This window comes from Chelonia mydas, chromosome 19, assembly GCF_015237465.2.
Source record: "Chelonia mydas isolate rCheMyd1 chromosome 19, rCheMyd1.pri.v2, whole genome shotgun sequence".
Classification (NCBI taxonomy): Eukaryota; Metazoa; Chordata; order Testudines; family Cheloniidae; genus Chelonia; species Chelonia mydas.
In genome coordinates, this window is record NC_051259.2 from 10,575,398 (window position 1) to 10,603,334 (window position 27,937).

General features: G+C 62.0%; 1 protein-coding gene across 3 annotated transcripts; it reads right to left on the bottom strand.

Moving 5' to 3' along the window:
- Positions 1–288: 288 nt before the first annotated feature.
- On the bottom strand, positions 289–25,329 carry MAP3K6 (mitogen-activated protein kinase kinase kinase 6). Of its 3 annotated transcripts, none has more exons than XM_043532159.1 (29): positions 24,691–25,328; positions 20,975–21,114; positions 18,824–18,847; positions 17,445–17,632; positions 14,935–15,100; positions 14,223–14,329; positions 13,634–13,804; positions 13,033–13,145; positions 12,355–12,514; positions 11,825–11,975; positions 11,066–11,173; positions 10,897–10,946; positions 10,006–10,101; positions 9,312–9,396; positions 9,000–9,133; positions 7,965–8,092; positions 7,414–7,550; positions 6,878–6,983; positions 6,487–6,644; positions 5,866–6,070; positions 5,550–5,709; positions 4,331–4,499; positions 3,723–3,908; positions 3,343–3,448; positions 2,520–2,772; positions 2,057–2,166; positions 1,687–1,787; positions 1,229–1,305; positions 289–843 (listed from the first exon to the last, which is right to left on the bottom strand). In XM_043532159.1, the coding sequence occupies exons 1-29, from the start codon at positions 24,995–24,997 to the stop codon at positions 759–761; spliced, it is 3,981 nt and encodes a 1,326-aa protein (XP_043388094.1). In that variant the 5' UTR covers positions 24,998–25,328; the 3' UTR covers positions 289–758. The 3 variants fall into 3 exon arrangements, 2 of the variants coding, with proteins under 2 accessions (XP_043388094.1, XP_037737686.1); XM_037881758.2 differs by having other exon boundaries at positions 14,935–15,103; positions 24,691–25,327; XR_005222796.2 differs by having other exon boundaries at positions 778–843; positions 2,057–2,200; positions 14,935–15,103; positions 24,691–25,329.
- Between the last annotated feature and the right edge of the window lie 2,608 nt (positions 25,330–27,937).

Genomic DNA, 27,937 nt, shown 5'->3' on the forward strand with positions numbered 1-27,937 from the left:
CTGGCTGGTGCTTTCGGCTGATGCTGCTGGCGTGAGCGGGCCGGGAGGGGCTCACGGCCACCTTCTGCCCCCCCCTACTCAGGGGCTGCTGGATGAGCTGGATTCAGACAGGCCGAGGGGAGCGCTGCCTCGTTGGAGCTCTGTCCCACCTCAGCCTAGGCTGGCATCCCCAAGCAGCTGGGCCCACAGCCTGCCCCGAGGCCCCCACCGAGGGTGGGAAGAACCTGCTTTCATTTTCCCTTTGCAGACAGGGGCTGCCCCCTCTCGCAATGAGGAGGCAGCCGGGGACACAGCTTGGAGGCTGTTTATTACAGTGCTGGGCACTTCCCTGCTTACTGGAGCTCATGGTCACTGGGGAGGAGGCTGAGGCCCCTGTGGTCCCATTACTTTCACCAGCAAAGCCCCATGGTCCTGCTGCAGCAGCCTCCTCTATCTCCTGCAAAGGCAGCAGGGTGGGCACCTCCTTCGCCAGCCGGGCGGGGAGTCACACGGGCGCGATGGGCAGGGCGGCAGCCGTCCCTCAGCAAATGCTCCCGCTCTCCCGCTTGCTACGAGACGCGGGCGCAGGGTCAAGCAGAGCAGTGGGCGGGAAGCTGCTCTGGGCCATGGTGCCCAGCAGAGCGATGGCAGGAGCCACCTCCCAGCTTGAGGGCAGAGGCGGCGTGGCCGGTTGGCAGGGCGTGAAGGCGGCAACCTGCTGGTCAGCTCCGGTTGAGGTGAGGCCGATGCCGCAGGGGAGGCTATGGCTGCCCCGTCTCTCACGCAGCTTCCCGCTGCGCCTGCTTGGCCAGGGATTTCCGGTGCTCCTGGATGGCTCCCCATAGCTTGCACACCAGCCCCCCTCTGGCAGGGAGAGATGGAGATGAGTGAGACACGCCCCAGATCCCTGCGCCCCTTCGCACCGGCTGCAAACAGCCTCAGTAATGCCTCGCCCTCCGTCTGGCACCCAGGGGACGGGACGGGGGCCACACTGAGGGGATGGCCTCCGTGGGCCCCACGCCCCACTCAGCGCAGGGACTTTCCCGGGCAGAGCTGCCGTGAAACGCACCCAGGGCAGAGTCTGCTCAGGCTCCCAGGACGGATTCATGGTTCGCCAAAGCCACTCGCTCCCATTGTGGCTGGGCTGGGAGGGACAAGCCCTAGGCGTGGCCTCGTGGCCCAGCCAGCAGTACCCCTCTGGGGATGAGGGCTGGGGCAGCGGCACTGGCCCCCCCTCCTGCCGCCCTACCTGATGCCGGTGTAAAGCAGGTCGTCGCGGGTGGCGCAGGTCAGCAGGTCGGGCAGGGTGAAGCCGTGCTGCAGGAACTGGGGGAGAAAGGAGGCAGAGCTGGGACGGGGCCACCCCGCTGGCTCCATGGGGAAGGGAGAGCTGGAGGGCTGGGCGTGTGGGAGGGATACCCCAGCCCCAGCCGCCTCTTGCCCCGGCACCTGGCCCCCACCCCACCAGGGCCTGGGGGAAAAGGGGGCAGGTTTGACACTGGAGAGCAGGGCCCCTGCAGAGAAGTTTCCCCGGGGCCGCGCTTCTCCTCGGTGCCAGCCGCGGGCACCGCAACTGGGCTTGGAGCGGAGCTCCGCCTGCCCCTGCCCCCCACCGAGGAGAGGGGCTGGAGCCAGCCTCTCCCGCTCCCAGCATTGCTAAGGCCGGGGCCGTGGCGGGGCCCGGCTCACGTGGTGCAGGGGACGTACCGTCTCGGTCGCAGCCTCATCCGCTCCATGGCTCTGTAACCAGGCAATGAGGAGGGCGTCCACCGCCCCCTGCTGGGGCCCCCGGGGGTGTGCGGCCAAGGCTGTGCGGACAGAAGGGTTCAGACCCGGGTCAGCCTCCCCCAGGACTCTGCGGCTCAGCCTCCCCCGTGTCTCTGGGCTCCAGATGCGTGCCCCAGAGATGTGGGGCTCCGAGGGAGACCCAGCCCCTGCCCAGATGTGGGCAGCTGGGGGAGAGACCAAGACGTGTTCCACCCCGCCATGCCCACCTCCCCCTGCCCCTTCCCCACTGCCCCTAGCAGCCCCAGAGAGCTCCCCGAGCCCCTCTCCGGCGAGTCCTGCCATCGCTCACCTCGGGGCTTGGATCCCTGCAGAGCCTTGGCATCCTGCTCCGCGGCCTGCAGCGCCCTCTGCAGCTGCCTCTGCCACTCTCGCTCCTTCTCCAGCAACGCCTCCAGCAGCCTGCCACGCGCGCCGGGGGGACAAGGCCAAGAGCCTGGGAATCAAGGGCCACGCTGCGGGGGCGGGGAGGGGGGGGCGCGATTGCTACTGAGCACGTCAGTCCTACTGCAGAACCACAGCTGGGAGCCCAGCCCAAGTGTGGATCCTAATGCCCTTGGACTGGGGGAGTGGCACCGCCCTGGTGTGTGGATCCAGGCTGGGAGGGTGGCTGTGGGGTGCTGCCCTCCCGCGGGCAGAGGCTGGCACAGCGGGCACTAGAGCGCGCCTCCCGACCCCTTGGGCCCAGCAGCTGGCTGAGGGCCAGGCTCCTCGCCCCGTCTCCCCTCCACGCGGGAGATCAGCCGGGCTCCTACCTGCCCGTCTCCACGCGGAGGCGGCTGAGCTGCTGCAGGAGTGGCAGGGAGTCCGCCGGGGGGGCACGGGAGCCCAGCTCGGTGCTGGTGCCGCTGCCAATACCAGAGCTTGGGGTCTCCACGCTGCCCGTCCCCACGCTGGGCTGGCTCGGGCGAGGAGGTGCCCCCTGCGCCTCTGGATCTTCCTCCGCCTCGTCTTCGCTGCCACCTTCATGGGCTTTGCCCAGGGGAGGCTGTGGCTTCACCCGGAGTTCTGGAAGCGCCGGGAGGAAGACGGTGAGCGGGGAGGTGGCTGGCCTGGGGTAGGGACGGTGGGCAGAGGGCTGTGAGCCCTAGGGATGCCTCTGGGCACTGGGACCCGAGGGGTCAGTGCAGCCCCACAGGTCCACGACTAGCAGTAGCATCCTGCTGCCTCTGTTCTCCCAGGGCGCTATGCCCGGGCAGGCGCCCCGTGCTTCCTGATGGGAAGCCTCCCCGCTGGAGTCAGGGAGGGCAATGCCCGGCGGCCTCGGGCACAGAACTCCACGGGCAGGGGCCCAGGGGTTCTGCCAGCTGAGGGGGTGGAAAGAGCTGGGTCTCAAGGCCCTGGCTGGCAGCCTCCTGCTTCCGTCTCTATATACAGTCCCAATACGGAGCGTCACCTTAGCAGCCCCCCAAAGCACTCCGATGGGACCCCCACCCCAGCCGCAAATCCACGGCCGTTCGGCTAGGGACCCAGCAGCCGCCCAGCCAGGCCCCAATTCCCCATGGGGCTGGATCCAAGTGGAACAGGAGCCAGGGCACCAAACAGTCCCGTGTCCCCCCCATCCCCCCACCATCGCACCCGTCACGAGGATGGTGAAAGCCGCCTGCACGGCCTGGCCCATGAGGTTGTCCAGGGCGAACATCCAGTGCGGCTTGATCTGGTGCTGCCGTAGGAGCTGCTTCACCTGCAGGGAGGAGAGAGGATGGGCCACGCCGACCCCACCGCAGGCCCCAAGGGGCGACCCCCCGGCTCTCTCTGGGCTCCCCACCAGGCCTGGGTTACAGAAGCTCCGCCCCCTTTGTTCATTGGCCACACCCACTCTCCTCCTGCGACTGCCCAGGTGAGGCAGTGGGTGCTCAGTACTGGGGCAATTGAGTTTTAAAGGTCACCGGCCAGGTGGGGAGGGGGAAGTGGCCTGGCCCAGCCCGGCCCCCTCCTGGGAAGGGCTGAGTACTCACCGTGTCCTGGAAGCTGAAGAGCGGCACCTGCACGTGGCGAAGGCTCAGGCCCTCCGCCCACAGCAGGGCCTGGAGCCCCAGCAGGTCCTGGCTGAGCTGCCGGCGGCTGGGGGAGCGGATGTAGCTCTTGAGGCAGGACACCAGCTGGGCGATGTGCTCCGAGGAGAGCCTCCCTCCTTCCCAGCTCTGAACGGGGAAGGGAAAGGCTCAGCCCGGGGGCGCGAGAACCGACTGGCTCCTACGCCCGGAGCTCGCAATGCTAGGGCAGCCTCCAAAGGGCACCCAGGCAAGGCTGGGCTGGCAGAGGGAGGGGTCTCAGACGCTCCCTGGGCCAGAGCTAGTGAGTGGATGGAGGTTATACGTGACAGGCCCCAGGAAAAGGACAAAGGCCGTAAAGCTACTGGAGACCCCCCTCTCCGGGGCCAGGCTAGTCCTGTGCTCTGTGGCTGATGAGCGGCCCCCAGCCCGGCGCGGGGAGTTTAGACGCTGACCTGCCGTGGAGGGGTCTGAGCCGCATGCTGTCTGCCCCATGCAGGAGAGGGGTTGGGCCCACTCACGCTGCAGCTGGAGCGGCCCAGCTACCGAGCCTTCGAGGGGCCAGCACTGACCTGGCTCTGGGCCTCCGCCAAGGCGGCCACGATGCTGGGCTGCTCCTCCGTCAGGATCTGGTGCAGGGTGGCCCTGCGCTCGCTGTCTTTCTTCAGCAGGAACATGCCGCCGTTCTCCTCGGGGGTGGGGGTGCTGCTGCAGTCCAAGCCAGCTGGCTCCTCGGCAGCCCTGGGGAGACGGGAGTGGAGGGTGGCCAGCAGGGACATGCAGTGAAATCTGGGCACTTGTGGGGCGGGGGGCAGCCCTGTGCTAGAGAGAGGATCCAGGACGGTAGCTGACCCACTGCGGAGCCTGGGACGGGAAGGACTCCTCCCTTGCGTGCTCCAGGGGGAGCCGCCCCACAGCGCTGCAGGCCCTTTGGGCTGGGGGGACAGGGAGACTCAGGGTCATCCACCCCTGTACATTGCAGCCCTTCTCCTGGGGAGCGAGGGACACCCGGGCCAGCGTGGGGGACACTGAATTGCGGGGGACAGCTGGGGGGTTTGTCATTCGATCCAAATCTCCCTGGACCAAGAATCCCCAGGACAAAAAAAAACCCCCGAACAACCCCCTTCCCCAGGCCCCTGCCATCGGCTACAGCAGCAGCTTCCGGCTGCCAGCCGGTGAACCGGGCTCTGGGAACACCAGGAACAAGCCCTCCCGCTCCGAGGGAGCGGCCGCTCGACAGATACCCCGCGTCACGGGGCTGCGGGGAGCCGGGCGCTCAGGAGAGCGGAGTCTGCGTTCCCCACTCGCCTGCCCCATCCGCCCCGTGGGCCTGGAGCAGGAGGTGAAATCGCACAAAACTCAGCTGCAGGGACAGCTGCTGACCACCAGGTGTCGCCCAATCCCTGCCCTACAAACCCACCCTGCTGCCTGCGGTCAGGTCTGGCCCTACGTGCAGGAGGGGCTGGGGGAGGCCTTGGGGTGCAGCCTGGGCACATCTGGCTGCTTGATCCCCTCAGGCAGGGGGCTCCCCTTCAACCTCAGCGTGCAACAGCCACCGCCCCGAGACCGGGCACCCTCCAGCAAACCCAGCCAGGGATAAATGGTTGGGCATGGGGCTGCCGCTCACTTGCGGGCACTAGTGGGGAATGTACCCATCAGGCTGGAGGCGCAGTGTCCAGCTGTGTCACTGGGTGCAGTGTGTGGCCCTGTGGCCCCCTTCCCCCCCCCCAGCCCGAGATCCTCAGCCTCCTCCCGAGCCTGCCCCTCCTTCCCCCAGAATGGAAGCCATACCCCAGGTAGCTGCATCTCTGGGCCACCTTGCTGGAGCTGTGGGCTGGCGAGCTGCTGTCTGCCTTGGCAGCTGTCCTGGGGGCCTGCACGGGGAGGGGGGGGTTCCTGGCCTCGCTGGCCTCCTCTGCTGCAGGGGCCCACTCAGAGGCAGGAGAGCTGGCTGCAAAGAGACAGGGTTGGTTACTGAAACTCCTCCAGGGAATGCAGCCCACCTGCGAGATACCATGTCCTGCCCCCCAAGCCTCCTCCTGCCCCCCCCCCCGCTCCCCTGGGCTCCCCCCCGTCCCCAATATCCTTCTCCTGCCTCCTAGCTCACCCGCCCGCGGTGTGCCTCCCTCTGCAGCTGGCACAGCCTGGCTCCTGCCTTTCTTCCTGCTGGGTGCTGTCAGGAAGGGCTCCTGGAGCAGGGCTGAGGCGGGCGCCCGCTTATCCGGATCCACCTCGAAGCACTGGAGGATGAAGGCCTTGGCTGCCCCCGACATGGAGTCAGGCACCTCGGGGTGCATCTTGAACATGCCCACCTGGCGAGAGAGATGAGGGAGGGGCCATCACAGAACCCTAGCAGGGAGTGGGCCCAGTACCCGTACAGCCAGGCACTGCCCAGAGGGGCACTGTCCCTTGGCTCACCCCCCCACAAGGTACCCCACTGTGTGAGCAGCACCAGTTTCCCCCACGTCACCCAATGGGCCTCAGCCCAAAGCCCAGTCAGGCCTTGGTCTCTCTGCTGAGGCTGCCAACGAGGGGCCAGTCAGTGCCCACGGCAGCCGGACTGGGGCAAGGCCACCGGTCCGCTGGGAGCCGCAGCGAGACTCACCCCCCCTTTTGTAGCGGGGGAAGCCATAACCCTCCCCCGCCAGCCCCCACGTTCAGAGAGGAGCCCAAGCAGTCTGCCCCCACCCCACCCTCCCCCAGAGGTACCAGTGAGCCCCGTCCTCACCTTGAACATGGCGGCCTGCGGGCTGCCCAGCTCATAGAACGGGGGGTGGCCCGTGGCCATCTCGATGACGGTGCAGCCCAGGGACCAGATATCGGCCGGCTTCCCGTAGCCTCGGGGGCCCTGGTCGATGATCTCTGGGGCCATGTACTGCAGGGTGCCTGGAAAGAGACCAGAGCAACTGGGGGAAGCCAGCCCCCAGCCCCCCAGTGCTCCCTGCAAGTCAGCAAGCCCCTCCCAAACCCAGATGGGCTGGGGACCCCTTCCCTCCTCTCCTGCCAGGTCCTGAGGATGCCCCTGTGCATGGTGGGGAGATGGCAAATGGCCCCTTCCCACAGCCCAGCATGCCGCAACCCAATGGAGCGGGCGGGGGGTTTGCACCAGAGCCCCTCACCTGTGAAGGTCTCGGCGCTGGGGCTCATCCCAGCCAGCCTCTTGGAGGTCCCGAAGTCAGAGATCTTCAGCACCCCGCTGTAGGTGTTGATAAGGACGTTGTCTCCCTGCCAAACGCCGCCCCCCAATCAGAACAGCTCACAGCTGCGGAGATCCTCCTGGGGCGAGTGCTCAGAGACAAGGTGTGCTCCCCCCCCCCGCTCCAGATCTGCTAATGCCCCTCGCTCCCGCTCTGTCCTACTCTGGGGGTCGAGGGTGGATCCACCCTACCTGTGGGGCCAGGAGAGGTGGAGGGGCCAACGAGACCATCTGCAACCAGATGCCCTAGAACTCCCAGAGCGGGGGGCAGGCCGGGGCCCCTGCTTGGGACTCAGCGCAGAGAGCCCAGCCCCCGGCTACCAGCCTCGTGCGTGGTGGAGTCACTGGATTAGCCCATCATCCCCCTCCAGAAGGCCCCGGGCCCCGTAAGCTGGGGGGTCCCTAGTCAGCTGCCGTTTCTCCCACCCCACAATCGCACAGGCCGGGGAACGCCCCCACCTTGATGTCCCGGTGGACAATCTGGTTGTCATGCAGGTAGCGCAGGCCTTCCAGGATCTGTTTGGTGTAGAACACGATGGTGGGCTCGTTGTCCTTCAGGGGGCCCCACTTGGAGCGCAGGAGGGACGAGAGGCTCCCTGGAGACGGGGCAGGAGATGGGAACCCCACTGAGCCTGTGTGCCCGCCCCGAGCCCCCACGCCCCAGAAAAGGGGCAACCCTACCCCACCCCGCCCTGCCGAGCCCCAGCGTCACACCCCAGTCCCAGAGGTGGCACAGAAAAGGGCACTGTGGGCAGGGCAGGAGCCGTAATGGGCTATGGGGAAGCAATGCAAGGCCATTAGGAACCCCCTAGAAGGCCCCAGGCCACATTCTGGGGCTAGAGCCATGGGCCGCCAAGGGCGGGAGGCAGCTGGTCTGGGACGTGGGGTCTGCGATAGCCCAAACAGGCCAGCTGGAGGGCAGCACGTCCCCAGACTGGGGCACCCTGCTCCGTGCAGGCCGCCTCTCTCCTCGGCATCCCCAGCCTGGGGCGGGCGCTCGCTCGGCCTACCTCCCGGCACCTCCTCCATGAAGATCTTGATGAAGCCGTCCTGGCTGATGGAGCCCAGGTACTGGACGATGTTCCGGTGTCGCAGACGCTTGTGCAGGGCGATCTCCTCGTGCAGGGGCTGAGAGTACCTGCCCGGCGGGAACCGGGGGAGCGAGGGTAAAGGGCCGAGCCTGCCTGCTCCCTCCCCAGGGGCTGGGCAATGGGGCTGCAGTGCCCCGCACTCAGCAAGGCCATCCCCTCCTAGTGGGGCGGGAAGGGCAGGTGAGAGCCATGCCAAGGACCAGGCAGGTGCACATCCCCCCCGATACTAGTGTGCTCACACCAGGACTCTTGCACCCCAAGAGTGCACATCTGTTCACACTCATCTACCTCCCGTGCCCCCACCCCCAGATCACCATGGGCGGGCGTGGAAGGGGAGGGCGGGACCCACTGCCTGAGGGTCACTGGTGTCAGGCATACCCCAACTCGCTAATGTCGGATCCGTACCTAATGGGGGTCGTGTGAGGGGCCATCGGAAAACCGATAACACCCTGATCTGGGATATTCTAGTGTGGGGCGTGTACGGTAACACCCCAAAGGAAGGAAACACGGAACTAAAACGTGTTTGAACCGGACATGGCGGGGAGCCGGCTGCTGCCCGAATTCTCCATCCAGCTGCAATCACAGGCCATTGGCCACTCGCTGGCACAGAGCGGGCTGCAGGGCAGATCAGTGTGTATCGCGGAAAGCACCGGCGGGGGAGAAACCAGCCTGGAGCCCTCTCCATCAGACTCCCTGGCACCTTTCCGCACAGCGGGGGCACTGGTCTCGGAGGAGACGACACTGCCAAAGACCTTGGCCTAGAAAAGACCCCCAGGGATCTCACTCTGGATTCAATACCCTGGTTTGATTTTACGCACCGACACGCAGGGCTTGCTCGTCTGCTGGCTGGGAACGACGGGCACTCAGGGCGACACAGCCTCGGACTGCTCTGAACCCCAAAACGTGACAGAGGGGTCCACAGGAAGCACTGCCCCGTCCCCCCGCGGCTCCTACCTGCTGTCCCGCTCCGGGATCTCCTTGATGGCGATGCGCACCTGGTTGCTGAGGTCCCGCCCGGCGTAGACAACCCCGTAGGTCCCCTTGCCCAGGATCACCCTGTCGCCCGTCTCCGTATATTCGTAGTCGTACTGCGCAGGCCAGAGCAGGGTCAGAGCGCCTGGGGCTAGCGAGCCCTGCCTAGCTCCTCACGCCCCCCCAGCTCGGCGAGCTGCGCTGCCCCCCTGCACCGTGCCCTGGGGCTGCCCCCCAGCATCCCCCAGAGACGCCTGCTCCGAGTGCAAGACCGCCCCCACCCCCAGCGCTCACCTCCAGGTCCTCGTCTGGGCCGTCGCCCGCCTCCTCGCCCCCCACTGCCAGCTCGGCCACGAAGGAGTGAATCAGCTTGCAGAACCTGCCGGCAGAGCAGGGAGAGCGCGTCTGGGCGTGGCCCCACTGCCCAGCCCCTCCGGGGGGCTCTCAGGCTGGGCGATGGGCCCCGGAGAACCTCCCCACCACTGAGCCACCACCCACGGGCTCCCCGCCCAGGCAGAGCTCCGCCCCTGCTGGCTGGCAGAACCACAGGATCCCTGGGCAGACGCAGCAATGCCATGTGTGGGGTGGGGGCTAGGGCAGCCCCACAGACAGGGCACCACCTGCCCGGGTGGGGATGAAGTCTCTTCCGGCTCCCTCCTTGGCCTGGCCCTCCACCCCTCAGACCCAGCCCAGAGCAGCTGCTCCCCCTCCCCAGCAGGGGTTCTGGGACGGGGGACAGATCCTTTATCCCCTGTCCCCCCAGCTCTCCAAAGCCATGGTGCTAGGGGGTCCCTCTGCCTCCCCATCCTGCCCCATCACCAGCACCTCTGACCCACCAGTGGCCGCGGCAGTGGGTGGTCCCTGCCCCTTCCCCACCCCAGCTCATTAGACCCAACATTGACAGTGGTGTTGGAGAGTCCCTGCCCCTCCCCCACCCCAGCGGCGTTGGGGGTCCCTGCCCCTCCCCCACCCCTGTGCCCCAGCTCACCATTGGCAGTGGTGCTGGGTGGGGAAGTACAGCTGGAAATCCTCGGCCGTGTGCAGCACGTATAGGAAGCAGCAGCGCTCGTCACACTTGGAGATGCTGGAGAGAGAGAGGCCAGCCCCACACCCCACAGTGAGCATTGGTGAGGGGGGGGAGGAGGCTCCCATCTGAGCCTCACCCCAGGAAACCCCTCCGGCTCCAGTGTGCTCATGGGCTGCTCTGCCCCTGCGGCTCGGCACTGGGCCCCTCACCAGGCCGGCAGCACTGCCAGCAGGAGCCATGGGGCTGCAGAGGAGGGGTGCGGGCACATCCAGAGCTCTGGGACCTGCACTCCAGCTAACAGGGCTCCTCCCCGCACTGGGGAAGCCTCCTCCCTGCCACGCCAGCCCCCTTGGGGAGACGCTCATAGAGCGTTCTGGGCAAGCCGTGCTCCTTACCCCCCACTCCACCCCTGCAGGGCCGGGGAGCCTCTCAGAGAAAGCTGGGGGGCTGGTCATTGAATGAGCCTGTTATGCCATGGCTCTTGGAGTCTGCTCTGCCAGGCAGCACAAGACCTCCCCAGCTGCCCACCTCCTGCCTACGGGCAGGTCCCTCTCTGGCTTCTTGTGCCATACACAACTGCGGAGGCCAACACCTACTATGGGACCCACTAAGGGCCGGGCACTCAGCTGGGGGAGCCAGGCCTACTCTCTGCCAGGCTTACCCCCTGCACTCCCAGCTAGCCCTGGGCATGGGAACCAAGATGGACACTTGCCCAGTGCAAGGAGGGTGCTCGGGGAGGAGGGTTCTGCTGGGGACACAGAGAAGATTTCCGGGTGGACGCAGGCTAACCAGGGAGTGCCAAGGCTGACGGAGAGGCTACCCCAAGGGGCAACAAAGAGTTAAACTCCTCACCTGATTCCACGGATGGAGGAAGCCGGAAAGGTCCAGCTGGAGATCCCTCTCTAGGGGGAAAATAAACCCGAAAAAAACACGCAGCATGAACAACGGGAGCCCAGAAAGTCATCGCCATCGGAGGGAAGCAAAGGGGTGGGCTTGTTCCCTGGGCTCCAAGCCGCCTTACCTCCTCCGGGGGGCAGATGTGGCACAGCGTCACCGACTTTTCAGCCTCGCAATTGCGCACCGTCAGCTGGGCTGGCTGCAGAACTTTGGTCAGCTCCAGAATCAGCACCTGGAAGGGAGGTGGAGAGAGAGGCTGGTGTGGGGCGGGGGGGGTCTTTGCCCCCTTCCATTGCATCCCCAGTGGGCTGGAGGCGGAGGACCTCAAGGCAGGGCTGGGGGTGAGGGCCCCAATCAATGCCGATATTCTTCTCCTTTCACCTAAGGATCCTGCTTCCTCCCCTGGAGCCCCCAGTGTCCCTCCCTGATACACCCCCCTGAACCCCCAGGGCACATTTTAACCTGCAAAGGGGCGACTTCAGGTTCTGCTCTCCCCCTGCTGCCAGGAGCTTGCTCCGGACTCCTACGCAGCAGCACCGGTGACTGAAGCCAGCTGACACCATTGACACCATCACCCGCGGCTCCTGCACACCTGTCTGGTTTGTTACCAGGGTAACGGGGCAGCGGTAGCCTCCGGGTCTGTCTTCACCACACAGCTGGCCAGGCTCTTCCTCGGGTGTGGCCCCTAGCCCCCTCCCCACCCACCCCTCCCATCCCACGCTCGGACCTGGGAGCCGATCACTCGGGGTAACTCTGCCCTCACCATGCCTTATTGTTGGCATGTGCCAGGCCGGAGGCAGTTCCAGTGGTGGGACGGGACTCAACGCACCGAGCCGACCCGCCGCACCGAGCCAGCCGCGCCAAGCGCCCGCGGGCTCCTCACCGGGCAGCACTCCGTGGAGACGAAGGGCTGGCAGGATGCCAGCAGGAAGCCCATCCAGAAGTCAGCCTGCTCCTGCTTGGGCGTCTTGATCTCCGGGCAGGTCTTGAAGTGTTTGTACAAGAGGAAGGTCTCCATGACGGAGGTCAGGTACCTGCAGTGACAGCCAAGGCAGAGCGCGAGATGGAAGGGAGGGACACCCCACCGAGGAAACAGCTTCTGGGCGCTGACAGGCCTCCCGTGCCGTCCCCCGTGTGCCCAGGACCGACAAGCTCTCCCGCGGTTCACTGCGAAAGCCCCACGGGGCGGCTCATGCCCACAGGCCCACGTGAAGCCTCCCATGCGGGGGGCCACTAGGGGAGACCCTTGCCCCGGAAGCTGGCCAAGCTGAACCCAGCCCGAGAGTCAGTCAAATGCCGATCTGCCTGCCCCTGGCAGAGCTCCCCTCCTGGAGGCACTGGCAGGGTGCTGCCGTTTGGGGGTCCCCGATGGGCTCGGGGTGGGTGGGGGGAGCTGGCATTTCTGCCACCTACCAGACAGGGGCATTGAGCTTGTAGAGCTTCTCCGAGGCCCGGATGACTTTGCTGAGGTCGTTGGCCAGGATCCAGGAGCCCAGGTAGAAGCCCACGTCCCAGTAATACTGCATCTTCTCCACGCTGCCCTTATTGCCCAGAAGGCAGCTCAGCTTCACACCTGGGGGGCGGGAAGGTTCCTCTTCACCGCTGAGGGCAGGGCAGGCCCACCCAGCCACCGCCCTGCCCCACGCCGCCTTCCCCCATCCCCTCAGCTCACCCCCACGCTTCCCCTGCTCCGGCCCAGCCCCGCCCAGTCATAGCCCCACTCCATGCTCTCCCCCCCACCCCCATGGGTCAGCGCCCCCACCCTTACCCCCTGCTCTCGCTCCACCCCCACCCCAAACCAAAGAACTGTCCCCCGTCTCTAGCAGAGGACGTTTCCCCCCCTCTCCCATGTCCTGTGCAATTCCAGTGGCAAGGGAAGCCAGGACAGACAGGGCCCCCCCCCCGAATTCCAAGGGACCCCCTCAGTGACTCTCTCCTGGCCACAGAGTGCAAGAGACACAAACCCATAAACCCCACCCACCTCACAGCCCTTCCTTGGGCCATCATCCAGGCCGTGCCAGGACTAGGGGAGAGCCTGTTATAATCGGTGCTTTACACACGCACGCCGGGGGCAGGGGAAGAGCCACTCACCTATTTGCCGGAGCTCCACGGAGGTTTCAAACTGGTGCCCGGCTGCTATGAGCAGGACAGCAGAGTTAATCCCAGAGTGGAGGCTCGGCTCCGTGTCAAAGGCTTTGCTGTACCTGGGGAATTCAAACATGCAGAGATGCCAGTGACGAAACCGTCACCCGGCCGGATCCCAGGCAGCCCCACTGAAATGCAGCCACTTCTGGGGTGGTTGGCAGCAAACAACCGATACATGGCAGTGCAGGGATGGGGCATTAATCCCAATGCCAGGGGAGCCAGGACTCTCAAGGAGCCAAGGGCGGGAGGGTCTCTAATCCCCACTTGCTGCAGACGGGTTGTAAGGTCTCATCTGGAAGACTCCATAAACTCAGCTTATCTGCCTCTACGTTGTCCCTTCCGGGAACTGAACCTGGGACCCCAGGCGTCCAGAACCCAGTGAAGCCCACAGACCCACGTGCATGCTCAGGAATGGCTGCACACTCAGCCCTTCGCACACCCGGACAAGTGTCTGTGCTCAGAACCCCGCTGGCCCAAGGAGCCCACCCCAGTCTCCCCGGCACGGGCCTCCCCACCCCGCATCTCTGCCGGAGAGAACCCCCCTCACCAGTAATAGGCCTGGTCCCTTTTCTCCGTGTCCGTGAAGCCGGAGCCGATGAACAGGTCCTTGTAAATGCGGCCGCACATGCAGTACAGGTCGGGCGCGGCCCCTTCTCGCCTCTCCACCACCGGCAGGAGCACGGAAAGCGCCTTCTCCCGGTCCCCGGGCTGGTTCCGCCTGCCCAGATATTGTGCGTGCTCAGCCGCGACGCACGCTGCCCCGGGCGCTGCCAGGCGCAACGAGCCAACGCCCCAAAGAGAGAGCTGGGGGGCCAAGTGCCGGTCCCCAGGCCCATGGCTCTGGGCCCAGCAGGATAGAATCCCCCCTTCGTGCTCCGTCGCTGCAGACCCCGAGGGCTGAGTGGACCCCCCGAGACTGATCTCCCCTCTTATCCCCGGATTGGGCAGGGGCAGCCTGGCGGAAGCTTGCTCAGATGCTGCCCGGTGGAGAGAGGATTTCAGGCTTCGATCCTCTCAGCCCAGCACCACCCCCTGCCAGGTGGCCCAGCACGCCGGGTGCCCACTGGCAGCAGAGGGTGCTCGGCCCCCCGTGGGGCTGGGAACGGGGCCTGCGCCTGCCCGAGGAAGCGTCTCACCTCTCGAGGGCGAAGGTGTAGTGGAAGCGGATGTTGTGCTGTTCGGCCACGTCGCAGGTGGGCAGGGCCTGCAGCGTCTCCACCAGCCTGATGATGGCGTCGTAGTCCTGCCGAGGAAGCCGGGGCTCAGGCGGAGCAGGCTGCCATCCGCATCCCGCGGGAGGTCCGGGGGGGGGGGGGGGGGGGGGGGGGGAACAGGCCAGGCCTGACGCAGCACAGGGGGCTCGGCAGTGGGACGGGCCAACCACGCCACTCGGGATCGCGTCCGGAGTGCCCTCGAGGCAGGCGGTGGGGCCTGCAGAACCCCGGTGTCCTGTGGGAGACCCTTCCTCCAGCACGGCCACCCCCCGACTTAGTGACAGCCAGGCCTGCTGGGCAGCCGGTGGGAGCGACCCACCTGCCAGGCGCTGCGATTCTGCTGGCCAGGGATGGGGGCTCTGCACCCGGGGACCCTGGCGATCCCCCATCAGCTCCTGCTTGGAGAGCCACGGGCCAGTGCTGCACATGCTCGTGCCTGTGACCCAGGGCCAGCAACCTCCTCTGAGAGCCACAAGCCAGGGCCTACCCCTGGGCAGTGACCCCACCTCTGCCGCCATCTCCAGTGACCTTGGGCCGGTGCTCCCAAGGCCACGCTTCCTTCCGAGGACCCAGCCACCGCCCCCCTCACCCATCTCCCCAGCCACCCTGCTGGCGCGGGCTGGGGGCGACTCGCCTGCACGTCCCGATAGGACAGGAGGAGGTTCATGACGATGTCCAGGCTGAGGAGCTCCACGTTGTCCAGGCGCTGCTGGATGTTGGCCAGCTCCCGGCTCAGCTGCTCCCCGCTGTACATCTCCCGGGCCTTGCGGATGTCCTGGCGGATCGTCTCCCGGAAATAGCCGCTGGAAAACAACCATGCTTGGAGCTGAGTGCAGCCCACTCCTGGATCAGAGGCTTGATGGGGAGGGAGCCTTTGACCTGTACAATTGCCCACTCTCCCCTGGGGGCACTCAGTGGTAGTGGAAGGGGCTGGCTTGACACCCCTGGGGTCTGAGGGCTCTGGTTATCCACAGGACAAGGTCCCACCTATCCCACGTGAGAGGCGAGTTCCCACGGCCCACTCAACCCTCAGCCCCTCCACCAAGATAGAGGACAAGGGAGACCACGTATCTGAAGGGCGCTACCTCTCACCAAGAAGGAGGGCTCATCTGGGGTGGTCCAAAGGGGGTGGAATGAGCAGCAGATGGAGCTGAGCTGGGCTATGGAGAACATAGACTAGGAAGGTCTCCTCCTGGCAGTGAAGTCTCCTGGAAGGTGGAGTTGCCTCCCCCCATGGAAAGGGGTGGAAGCCCCATTGTCTGGCGCAGTCCTGGGGCAGGACAGACCCTGGAGAGCAGGAGGCAGGGAACTGGCCCGGCCCTGGGCGTGCCCAGAAGGGGTCAGCGAGGCCTTTGCCCAGCTCTGGCTTGTCTTGTCCTGGACCCGGATTTCACAGGCTGAGATGTCCCCGTGGGCGCTGAGGAGCCAGACAGGCTGCACAAGGGGAAGGGAACTGCACGGGGAGTGTCGCCATGCAGGGGACGTGCAGCCCCCACCCTGCCATGGCGGGGACCCATGAGCTGGTGGGGGACCTCAGACTAGGGTGGGGCCGAGCCGGGAGGGGTGAGGAGCTGGGGGAGGAAGTGACACAAAGCCCCTTTCCCCCCAGTTTCACTTCCTTCAAGTCCCTCCCTAGCCGCAGGGGGGCCCCCCCATGCGCTCAGACAGCTGCAGACCCCATAGCCCAGCGCTGGGGCTCCCCAGGCCTTCACAGCTAGCTGGCTCCAGAGCACCACTGCAGGGCTTCCCCCCGCCCCCGGTAGCCATCATCGTCCCAGAGCCCCGCACTGGCTCCCGTGGGCGTGCACCACACCTCCAGCCCCAGCCATGCTCTCAGGCATGCAGGGAGCATGCAGCAGGCCCCTGTGCTAGCTCAGCCCGCAGGCTCCGGAAAGCAGATTGCACCAGCCTGGAAGCACCCACTCCCCCTGCAACATCTCACAGCCCTGGGCCTTTCCTACTACACGCATCACCCCACCCCACCCCCAGCCTGCATTCCCATGACTGAGAATCCCCCAGCAGGAGGCAGACGGGCCCCTTGTTGCAATCTGCGGAGGCTGACCCATCTCAAAGGCAGGAAATTGCGCCATGCCTGAGTCACAGTTCAGCCCTGCAGCTCCAGCCCCACATATAGATCTTCCTCCTCCTCCCCCCAAAGGACGCAAGAAGACAGTGTGGTGCAAGGCTCAGAGCTGAGGCAATCAGCGGAGCTGCACCAGAGACCAGATCACGGTCAGAACCAGCCCTTCCTGTTCCTGCAAGCTACATTTACTAGCCTTTCAGTGTTGACCCCCTGCAATGGGAGTGAGATTTCTAGGAGCAAAGCTCTGAAATTCAGACGATTTAACTGGAAAGGAGATTGCCACCCGCTTGGGGAATGGCAGGGAGCCTTGGTCTTTAGAGATTTCCCACCCTCTCTTTTTTGCAGTGTGGATGGAGGACAGGAAAAAGGAGAGAGAAAATACCTTTAAGCAGCTTAAAGTGGCTGCAGCCCATTGGTTTGTTCCTAGCTTGTGCCACTCCCATATGGCAGGGGGCTGAGGAGTGCAGGGAAAAGCCCAGTTTGCAGAATACATAGCTCCTCGGAGTGGTCATATCCAGAACTTGTACGGTGCCTGCTCCAATCAGCGACTTCCCAGGGCGCAGGGAGCCCAAGGAAACGCCCGAGCATTGAAACACCACGACGGCTAGCGGCCACGGCATTGCTCAGGGGAGCGAGCTTTTACTGCCACTGGCATCAATGGGGCTGGTCACCAAGAACAGTGCAGGGGAGGCTCTAAGCCAAAGGCCGCTGAAGTTAACAGGAGTCTTTCCACAGCCTTCCGGCTGCTTTGGCCCCCCATGCTCAGAGCTGGGTGGTGCCATCCCACACCACGAGCCCTCCGGTTCTAACTCCCCAGCGCTGCATTTATGCCCCTGCCTCTAGATGCCAGCCAGCCAGCGGCTTGTGCAAGCCCCTGCTGGGCCCAGCAAAGGCTCCCCTCAGTGGTGGTGGGAGGCAAGGGCCGGTCCTCTCAAGCTCAGTAATCGGTGGGCACTGCCACTCAACCCCCCAGGCTTCGGCTGGAGCTGGTTTCCAGGGGCCGTGCCCTGCCCTCGCTGAACGCCCCTCCCCCGGGTGCGCTCGGCCGGGCGGTGCGGTACCAGGAGTTGGTGGGGGTGCCCTCCAGCAGCTTGGCGAGACGCCCCGCCAGGGGGGTGAAGAAGGCCTCCACATTGAAGCTGGGCTGGAAGAGCTCGGTCAGGCACTTCATGGTGCTGGCGTCACAGCATAGGACTTTGTTCTGGGCTGTCACCACGTAGGGGATGAAGGTGTAAGTGCCGCAGCAGTCCTGCCAGGAAGAGACGGGGCGCCAGGAGTCAGGGGGCTGGGATTCTCCCTCCATGTCCCCCCCACATCAGCCCATCCATTCCCTGGGCTCTCAGCCCAGATGGCCAGCCAGGGATACCACGTGGTCCCCATATGGGTGGTGGCGTTCGTGACAGAGACGCTGCTGGGCTGAGACCCCACCAACGCCCTCCAGACAGCAGGAAAGGAAGAGGAATGGGATCTCCCCAAGCTCCATCCAAACCCCGCCCACTCGACGTCACAGCCCGCACAGGCCCTTTTAATGCAATCTGTCCCGCTCCTTTGTTGTGTGCTCCAATCAGCAGTGAAAGACTTAACAACCTTGGTATTTACATAGCCATTATTAAGCTCCAGAGTTAACACTCCACTGAAAAACACTGAGGCCGCTCACTAGGGCATAGTTGTTGCCACCTGACAGCAGACAGCCTGAAACAACTTCCCCAAGCCGGCGAGAGACGTGAAAGGCTTCCTACCCCATGCCTTCTCCAAACAGGTTCCTTGGGCACAGGATATTGCCAGGCCCACGTGCAGGGGTGGGTAATCCGTAGCGCTTAGGCCGAGGGGAGTTTGGGCACCTGAGCAGAGGCAGGTGGTGGTGAAGGAAGGTGTCCATGCCCCAGCAGGAGCCTAGACCCACCCCGAGCAGCCAGGAAGCTGCAGCCTTGCTTTCCCAAGCTCAGCTTGTGTCTCCCAGGGGTCTGCAATCATCGGGCTGCACCTAGACTTTAGGTCACAGGCAGAAACGCATTTGGGGGCTTCAGGCACCTTTAGCACCCCCACCCCCCCCCACCCCGGCCATCTCTGCCTGACAGCAAACCAGGTGCAGAGAGAGCAGGGACCAGCTGGGAGATTCAGCTGGGCATGTCCCATGTGATCAGCTCCCTGCTACCGAGCCTGGGGCGTGGGGGGAGCTCTGTCCTTCCCAGCCTGTTCCTGCTGGAACAGCAGGTGGGTGGCGGTGGGCGCATAAACCAACTCTAAGCCGCACTGACAAGAGCTGTTTGCAAAATGCCCGGACTGGAACAACAGGGGGGTGCAGCAGGCCAGGGCTGAGAGGCACAGCCCAGAACTGGAATGACAGGGAGGCGGCTAGAGGTGAGGACTGAGGAGCAAGGAGCATAAACAGACAAGGTAAAAAAAATAAATTGATTCACAGACAGTAAATCACACTTACGGAGTTCTTCTGGCAGATATCCTCCTAGAAAGGGAGCGAGAGGGTGGATATTTAGCTGTCCATTCAACTGACACAGAACACATTAGCCCCTAAAACTAGCCAATTTGGGAATCTATTTTACATGGTAGGTGGTGAGACACCATGGTGACGAGCAGCAGAACACACCGAGACCGAGAAATTCACTAGGGACCCAGCACTTCCAACACAACTAGACCTTTCCAGGGACGTGCTCAGTTCTCTCCCCCCAACATCCGAACTGCAACAGAGACCAGGGGAATGGAAAAGTGTATCTATTTCTGGTGGGATCTGGCTGGGTTTTAACGCTCTCCCTGTAGGAGTGCAGCACCAACTTCGGAAGCAGAGGGTGTGTGCAGAATAGGTCATTAGTTGGGATCATTTCATTCCTGGGAAAAACAAGACCTGTAACATTTTGCTAGCTCAGGGTCCCTGAGAGGAGGGCCTGGAAAGGAGGCAGTCTGCATTTTACAGCCAAGCAGCAGATCAGTCATTTGCTCTACGCTTTCCCCCCTCCTCCGTGGCCTGGCACTGGAGTGCCCTTTAATCCCTCCGTGGGTCAGAACCGCACCCTGAATACGGCGCTTGGGTCAGTACTGCCTGCGGAGGGGAGGTCATGGGAACATGGGGGGCTTAGGAATTCATAGGTACTGGGGCATTTTTTCCTAAAAGGACCGAGGCGTGACTATCTCTGAGAGGTCCCTATCCCTATCCGCTAGAGACCTCTAAAAATCACATCATGCCGATTGCTGTCGTGCACCCTGTTTCTATAGTCCCATGACTGCTGTAGCAGATCTCTCCCACTGCTACGGCTAGAGATGGGGGCTTTATCCCAGGGAAAGAAGGCCAGGCTCCAGGGCTTGGCGCAGTGGAAAGCGCTCCTGTCTAATGGTTCCTGAGACTGCCGCAGCACTTTCCATGCTGGAAACAAAGAGAGAGAAAGAAGCATATGGGTAATCGGAAAGACAGGGATTTTAAGATTCCCAACAGCCCACTAGGGCTAGATGCACTGGAGTGGCCCAGAACAGATGCATTCAGGGCCAGTAAGCTTTCCTAAGTGCGTGACCAATGATCAGAAATAAAATGCTTAGACCCCCAGCATCTAACTGATTGTTGTTCAAAATCCCATTTGTTTTTCTGCCATTTAGATCAGCTGTTCCATTCCGGTTCAGAACTGTGCTTTTTGTACAGGCATCATTCCAACCCAGGAGAGGAAGGATAGGCTTGGGGCTATGGCACCGAACTGGGCCTTGGGAGATCTGCGATCAGTTCCCTGCTCTGCTACTGACTCCCCAGGTGAGCCCTGGGTAAGTCACTTTGTCTCTGTCAGCCTCAGTTTCCCACCCGTACCAAAAAAAAAAAAAAAAAAAAAAGAGAGAGAGAGAAAATACTCTTTTTCTGCCACCCTGGGTGTTGTCTGTTTGGACTGTCAGCTCGGTGGGGCAGGGACTGTATACTATGCTCCTGTACAGTGCCCAGCACAGTCGGGGCCCGATCTCAGTTAGAGCTTCTAGGTGCTACCGTAATACAAGTAATAAGCAGCAAGTTCAAAAAGTCCAGTGTTTGGATCAGCTGAGCCTGCTCTTGCCAGTTTCCTCTTGCCCGGGCGTTTCCTTATCACAGGAGATGGACGATGAGGAGGGGTAACGCCACGTTGCAAAGTGTCTGCAGCCTCCCCCTATTCTGCTACCCGGCCAGCACACAGCTGAGAATCCCCGCCGAGTCCACGTTGCTGGCAAGTGCCGAGGGCTCAGCAGAGAGCTCGCCTTCAAAGCAGCCCACAGTTTTTGCAAAGCAACAGGGGTGCTGCATTCATCTAGCACTTCCTATCTCAAGACCTCGGCCCTCTGAGGGAGGGAAGTGTTGCCATTCCGGACTTACGAATGGGGAAACTGAGGCACAGAGAGGTGACATGATGGGGCCAAGCAGAGGCCAACCCAGGCATCCTGGCTCCCAGTCCGCTGCTCTAACCACCTGATTTTACCTCCCTAACGCTTCCATCTCCCATGCGTAACCAGAGACGTTTCCCGGCTAACGTGGCCATTTCTCGCACACGCAGTGGCGAAGAGCTCGGTGTCAGCTTACGGGACAGAGTGGCCCCGGTTTCCAATGCCGAGGGGCACCACCCCCACTCACCTTGAGGGCCTGCAGGTCCGGAAGGTCAGTGTGGCAGCACAGGAGGACGTTGTTGGTCATGCTGAAGCTCTCCCGCACCCCGAGGTGGTAGAAGAGCGTGGGCTGGCACAAGGAGTTGCTCACTTCCACCACGGCCACATCTGTGGGGAAGCAACAAGGGACCATCAGACGCCAGCCTGCATCGCTTGACGTGCAGCTGAGGACAGGTCTGGGGCACTGGGGAATCTCCCTCAATCCTCTCTCCTGAGCCCTAGGGAACAGCAAGGAGACTCACTTTGCAGGTTTGGAACGTCCTGGTGATGGGGGTGACATGATCAGGTGACATTGGAGGGAGGGATAGCTCAGTGGTTTGAGCATTGGCCTGCTAAACCCAGGGTTGTGAGTTCAATCCTTGAGGGGGCCATTTAGGGATCTGGGGCAAAAATTGGGGATTGGTCCTGCTTTGAGCAGGGGGTTGGACTAAAAGACTTCCTGAGGTCCCTTCCAACCCTGATATTCTATGATTCTATGATCAACCCACGGGGCTAGTGACTAGGCAGGTCCCTCACCCTGGATGCTGGGTCTCACAGGCCAGCCTGATCACTACCTCTCCTGGCCAGAGACCGCTCAGTGCAGCTCCACCACTCTCCTTCATCCCCTGCAAATCCCATTGCCTGCCCTGGCCATTGCACCTAGACCACCACGCCCAATTACTCAGCACAGTGAGGATACTTCCCCACTGCATCCCCAGCCAAGGGCTCCTGCAGGCAGCAGTTTCACGGCTTCATCTCTCTGTCCATCTCACATTCCCTCCAGGGTAGCCGAGCGATAGCTGACAGAGGGGACCGAACCCGCCACAGGCTGTTTAAAGGCCCAGCCCCATCTCCCCCGGGGTAGGCAGGTGGGCCGATCGTTGCTACACATACGTGCAAGCAGGTTTTACAGACCATGTCAGCGGACCAGGAAAAGCAAGATGCTTCCCCGGACCCGCAGCTAGAACAGAACGGGATGCAAATAACACGGATACTGTGAGGCAAGGTCTTTGGACCCCCAGTGACCATGCAACAACTCGCTTTGCGCTTCACCATCAGAGGGGTAACAAAAAACAGCAGCACTTCAACCCTCGCACCCTGCCTGCACTCTGAGGTCCAGCTGTATTACAGCACCACTAGGGGAAACTGAGGCACGGAGAGCTTAAGGGCCCCATTTCCTGAGGGGCCAAGGACCCACACTTCCCGTTGACTTCAAGCAGAGTCACAAGTGCTCCGCAGCTCTTGAAAAGTCAGGCCCTGGCATGATTTATCCAAGGTCAGTAGTGGAGCCGGGGACAGAACCGAGGACTCCTAAGTCCCCTGTCCCTGTGCCCGCCCCAGTCAGTGACTCTGGCCAGCAGCGTGGTCCTAGAGGGCACATGCCAGAACAACCGACTCATTCAGCTGGCCAGGAGCATTGTGCGTGGGTTAGCCAGACTCTCTCCTTGGGATCTCTTTGTCTCACAAGGCTGCCAGCCAACCTCCTGGCATTATCGATAAAACAGTGTGTTTCCTCCCCCAAGCCTGGCTGCCTGGGTTGGAGCCAGAACAGAGGCGACAGAGGCTGAAGGTGAGATGGGACCATTCAGATGGAATAAATCACATTAAGCAGAGAACATCCCCCTGCCTAACCTCTCCTAGGGGGAAGGGAGGAATCTTTTCCTCCAGCCCCCATAACCCACTGCCAAGGGCACAAATCCAAGCCACGCCCCCCCAGGCCATGGGATGCGGGTGGCTGTGGTCCCTCCTCTGCTCCAGAGGAATCGGGAGCATCACAGATGTCAGGTGAGGAAACCCCAGACCGACAGGAAGTCGGTGACCACACTGCACGAGTGTGTGATTTCCACATCATTTGACATCCTTCTGCTCCAGTAGCTTCTGGCCCCGGAGTCCTTCTTAAAGGGCTAGGCTCTCACGTCCTATTTGTCCTTGAAGAGCATGCACGGAGTGTGACACCCCTGTGGTGGGGAGTCTAGCAGGCCAGCAGAGTGGGGAGCAGAATAAATCTGCCTCCCCCCATGGCAGATTTAAGAGTCAGTCATCAATTATAAAGCCAGAAGGGACCACTGTGATCACCCAGTCTGACCACCTTCATAACAGGCCTGAATTGGCTCCTGGTGGATCTAGAAAAATCTCCTTTAGAAAACCAGCCACTCTTGACTTAAAAATTGGCAGTGAAGGGAGATGCTCCAGCAGCTTCTCGGACACGTGAAAATAAACGAGAAAAGAGAAAAATCCACAGTCCAGAGAAAGTGGCAGAACCAGTAGCCACAGCAGAGCGGCCAGGGAACGATTAGTCCATTGACAAAATTTGGTATCCACATCCGATCGGCACACATGGTCTGTGGACAAATACAGATTTGCAGATCCACTGAGACTGGAAGCCCTCTGACACCTAGTGGGACATCCCCTGCCTGGTCAGGATTGGGGTAGTTGGCACTGCCAGTGTTTATGTTGCATCTGTCCTGGTACCTTTCATCCCCACTAAATTCTCTCTCTGTGTCTCACACGCACACGATGCAAAATATCCACATCCCCACACACTCCCCTCCTGGGCTGTGAGTCTGTGACCCCATTTTGCCGTAACAACCCCATTTGGGAGGGATATTTTATTGTCTGCTTCCAGGCAGCGCCACCCCGCAATGCTAATTGAGCAGAGAACAATCAGAGATGCCGGGATCTGTGTAACTGACAAACCTTCGTTTCTTTGTCATTCTTCCCCCAAGATGACAGGGAAACAGTAAACAGGACAATAAGGAGGAGGAAACAGAGGCTGGAAGGCAGGATGGTCTGGTGCTTAGCACACAGCACGGGAAGTCAGGTGAGCTGGGTTCTAATCCCGCTTCTCACACAAGGTTGCTCACTGATCTCTCCTTGGGCAAGTCACTTAGCCTCTCTGCAAACTTTCCAACAGCCATTAAATGAGGGTGACAGAATATAGACAAACCCCATTGTAACAGTGCAAGACCCTAGGTGCTGGAACTAGGGGCGCGGGAGGCACTATTATATCCAGGGTTTACAGTTTGGTCCAATGGCTCTCAGCACCCGCACTATACAGATTGTTCCAGCGCCCCTGTGCAAGACTGTTCATGGGTGTTAGAAATGGAAGGTGCTAAATCTTACACAGAATCTATCACTGTCTAGGGACTTCACAGCAACCCTCGGGACAGAGCTCTGAGCTCCCTGTTCCAGAAGGCCCAGGCTCCTGGCATGGGAGCGAAGGAAGAATCTCCACAAGGAGATAACACAGGGCCTATGACACACAGTTGAGCAGTTCCCACTCCACCTGGTAGAGGTCAGTGGTGTACAAACACACACACTCCCCAGCTGATAACAGCCCTACTGAAGATTGCTCCAGGGGCCGGGTGATTTCAAGGAAGGAGAAGGCCCATTTCATACCCCAGCAGCTGGCCAGGGAGGGGAGGGGGGCATGCCCAGAAGCAGCCCTGCTCTCACCCCCATCGCGAACAGCCCTGGGGCTGCAGCAGCTCCCAGGCTGGGGGCTGAGACACAGAAATGAGGAGTGAACCCCCCCCTTCCCCCAACCCCGGATCCAGCCGTGGGGGGAGGGCTGATGGATGTTGCACCCGCCCCGCCGGGAAGCCGCCCGACCCGTTCGCCCTGTTTCGCCACCAGCCGCGGCCCCGCGCCGGCGCCCCCGCAGGCTGAGGCCGGCCCCAGCTCATCGCACGGGCCGGGGCTCACCGGCGTTGTAGAAGCAGTCCAGGGGGCCCGTGTCGCCCAGCGCCAGGGTGCCGAAGGGCACCGTCTCCAGCTCCGCCCGCACCTCCCGGCAGGCGTCCCGCAGGCAGCGCAGGGGCAGGGACTCGGCCGAGCCCCCGCCGAGGACGTGGACCACGCGGAGAGCCCGGCTCCGGCTGCTGCTCCCCCGGCGGCCCGGGGCGCCGGCCACCGGCTTGCTGGGGGCGATGGCCATGGCCAGGGGGTCCTGCCAGTAGCTCCCCGCCCGCTCCGCCCCGCCGGCGCTTCCCGGCCTGCTCTCCCCGTCCATGCCGGCGCCTCGCCCCCCAGCCTCGAGCTCCGGTGTGTGTGTGGGGGGGGGCGCACGTGCAGCGGATCCCCCAGCCCCCCGACACGGGGCCCAAAGGCTGGCACGGCCGTTTCCGCCCGGAGCGCCGCCGGTCCCCAGTTGGGTCAGTTGCAGCCCACGTGGGGCCCCCGAGCCCCACCCACCAAAACACTTTCCCTGTGTGAACTCCTGAGAGTCGGGGAGCGGCAGCTACCCGGGTCCCACGCCTTCCTGTGTAAACGCAGCCGCCGCCGGGCTCGCAGGAGCCACGGGCGGCTGCCCCACCACGGCCTTCTCGCCAGGGGAGCGAAAAGAAAAGAAAAGCCATCCTTCCCCTTCCTGCCTGAGCCCTCCAGCTGGGAGCCCCCCTCTCCCCGTAGCCTGGGCTTTAAAAACAATCCAGACCTGGGTTGCATCTTGCAAAGCGGCCTCCAGGAGGCTGGTGAAGGGATTTATGGCCAAGGTCGAAAGCTGTAAAGGAGCATGGCTCCCACCGGGGGGGAGGGGGAATTGACACCAGCTGAGAAGCTGCTGGCCCCATGTTTGCAAAGAAAGGCCCCGATCCTGCAAGCTGGCCCCCAAAGGCATGCCCTTGGACCTGTGCCCAGGGTGCAAAAGTGCACAGATCCAATTGCAGAGTTGGGGCCAAAAAAATGAAACCTCTTAAGCATTGGGGTAACCGTGTTAGTCTGTATCCACAAAAACAAGGAGGGGTCCGGGGGGCACCTTAAAGACTAACAGATTTATTTGGGCATAAGCTATCGTGGGTAAAAATCCCACTTCTTCAGATGCATGGAGGGAAAATTACAGCTGCAGGCATTATTATGCTGACACATGAAGAGCAGGGAGTTACCTTACAAACCTCTATGGTTTCTTCTCGCTCTGAAAGGCAGCGGCCCAAATTGCAAATGCATCTTTTTGCACAAGCAGGCTTTCCAATGCGTGTGCACAAAGGCACAGTGCAATGATGCGAGCAAGCGGGCCCCTGCATTACAGACAGGAGCGGACAGATGCACCCATGAATTTTGCAAACGCATTTCTGGAAGCACTTACGTCGCATACAAGCTCAAGTGCGGCTAAAGATATTTAGACTCCAACGAGTCTATTATGAACTCGAGATAAATAAAAGGACAAATGTGCAAAGTCTAATGTGCAGGAAACATTGTGCAGTTGAACCTCCATTATCTGAATATCAGACATTTGGGTAACGGAAGTTTTGAGCAACCTGCCAGTGCAATTACCATATATCAGGGGAGACAAACCTGTGATGGAAAACAGGGGTGGTTCAGACACATGGAGCTTCAGTTAATTGAGGTTCAGTTTTTCCATAGCGAGAGATGTGGAGGAAAATAGTCTAGCCAAAGCGTGGCTTTCAGCGTACAGGATGGTACAAACAGAGAGTCTTTTATGACCGGGGAAGTCTTTGAAGGCAGTAGGCAGAGAGGAATTCCCTCTACTCTCATCTTGTGGTGTGACATGCTATCGCCTTGGGCGTTCAGTCCCAGATTTACAAAATATCTTTCACTCTCTTCAGAGAGGGGCTTAGGTGGTTTCAACCCGCCTGATGTTTGGCCAGCTTTAGGGGTGGCTGCCCTGGACTGCAAAGCTGGGTATAGGAATGCGTGTGTGTGTGAGAGCGATGGAGAAAGCAGCGCAGAGGCGAGGCTCCAGGAAAAACACAGCTTTCGGCTCCAAAAAGCTGCACGCATACATCAAACGCTGTTTTGACTAGCTTCGCTTCCTTTCGCCCCCGCCTCATGCAGAATGTCCGTCCCCACTCGCTTCCCCCTTTACTCAGTACTTCCAAAAAGCAGCGAGCGCAGGGCGGTTTGGCTTTAGATGGGCCGACGGCGGTGACGGGAGAAAGGACATTTTCTTTCTCTGGAGCTCAGAGATTTAGCAGGTCCGCTGGGAATGGAGTCCCAGGCTGGGAGTCTGTAATGGGCCAGAAGTCACTTGGCCCACGGGGGCTGCTTTCCTGGAGCCATTGTTGGTTTTTAATTTGGGGATTAATCATCCATTCACCTCCTCCCATGCTGGGATAAAGGGCAGAGGGGCGGGGAAGGAAGGGAAGCCTCTGTGTGGTGCTTTCAAACTGCACCGAATTGCCTAGTTCTAAAGAGACTAGGAACTAGAGCTCAGAGCTGTTCTGGAGCCGGACGCTTGGCTGGGCGGGGCGTCGGGATGGCATCACTGTGACGAAGCAGGACTGTTCTTAATGTTTCCTCTGAATAGTGTGGGGGTGCCTCAGTTTCCCCTATGCAGTTCTTAAGTATCTCAGTGGTGGGATAAGGGCGTATGATCGTTGCAGATCCCTAGAGGGCTGGTGTGTGCAGGGGTCTGGACACAGAGAATGGCCGACACCCTGTTTCCTGGCGACTGATGGCCTGGGCCCTTCCCCCTTGCAAGGTGAGAGCTAAAGGGTTGGAGAACAAAGGAATCAGGTGACCTCCTGGCCTGGGAAAGGGGAAAGCCCAGAGGAGGAGGGGCTGGAGGGGAAGTCAGTTTGGGGCTGGCTGGGGACATGGAGTGAAGCGCAGACGTGGTTGTCTGGCTCACTGCCCCCCAAAATGGACCCAGCTGAGGGGTCCTGTTCTCTGCACCTAAAAGCTCTGTTTTAGACCATGTTCCTGTCATCTAATAAACCTTCTGTTTTACTGGCTGGCTGAGAGTCACGTCTGACTGCAGAGTTGGGGTGCAGGGCCCTCTGGCTTCCCCAGAGCCCGCCTGAGCGGACTCGCTGTGGGAAGCACACGGAGGGGCAGAGGATGCCGAATGCTCCGAGGTCAGACCCAGGAAGGTGGAAGCTGTGTGAGCTGTGTGTCCTGCAGACAGTCTGCTCACAGAAAGAAAAGCAGGACTTGTGGCACCTTAGAGACTAAACCAATTTATTTGAGCATAAGCTTTCGTGAGCTACAGCTC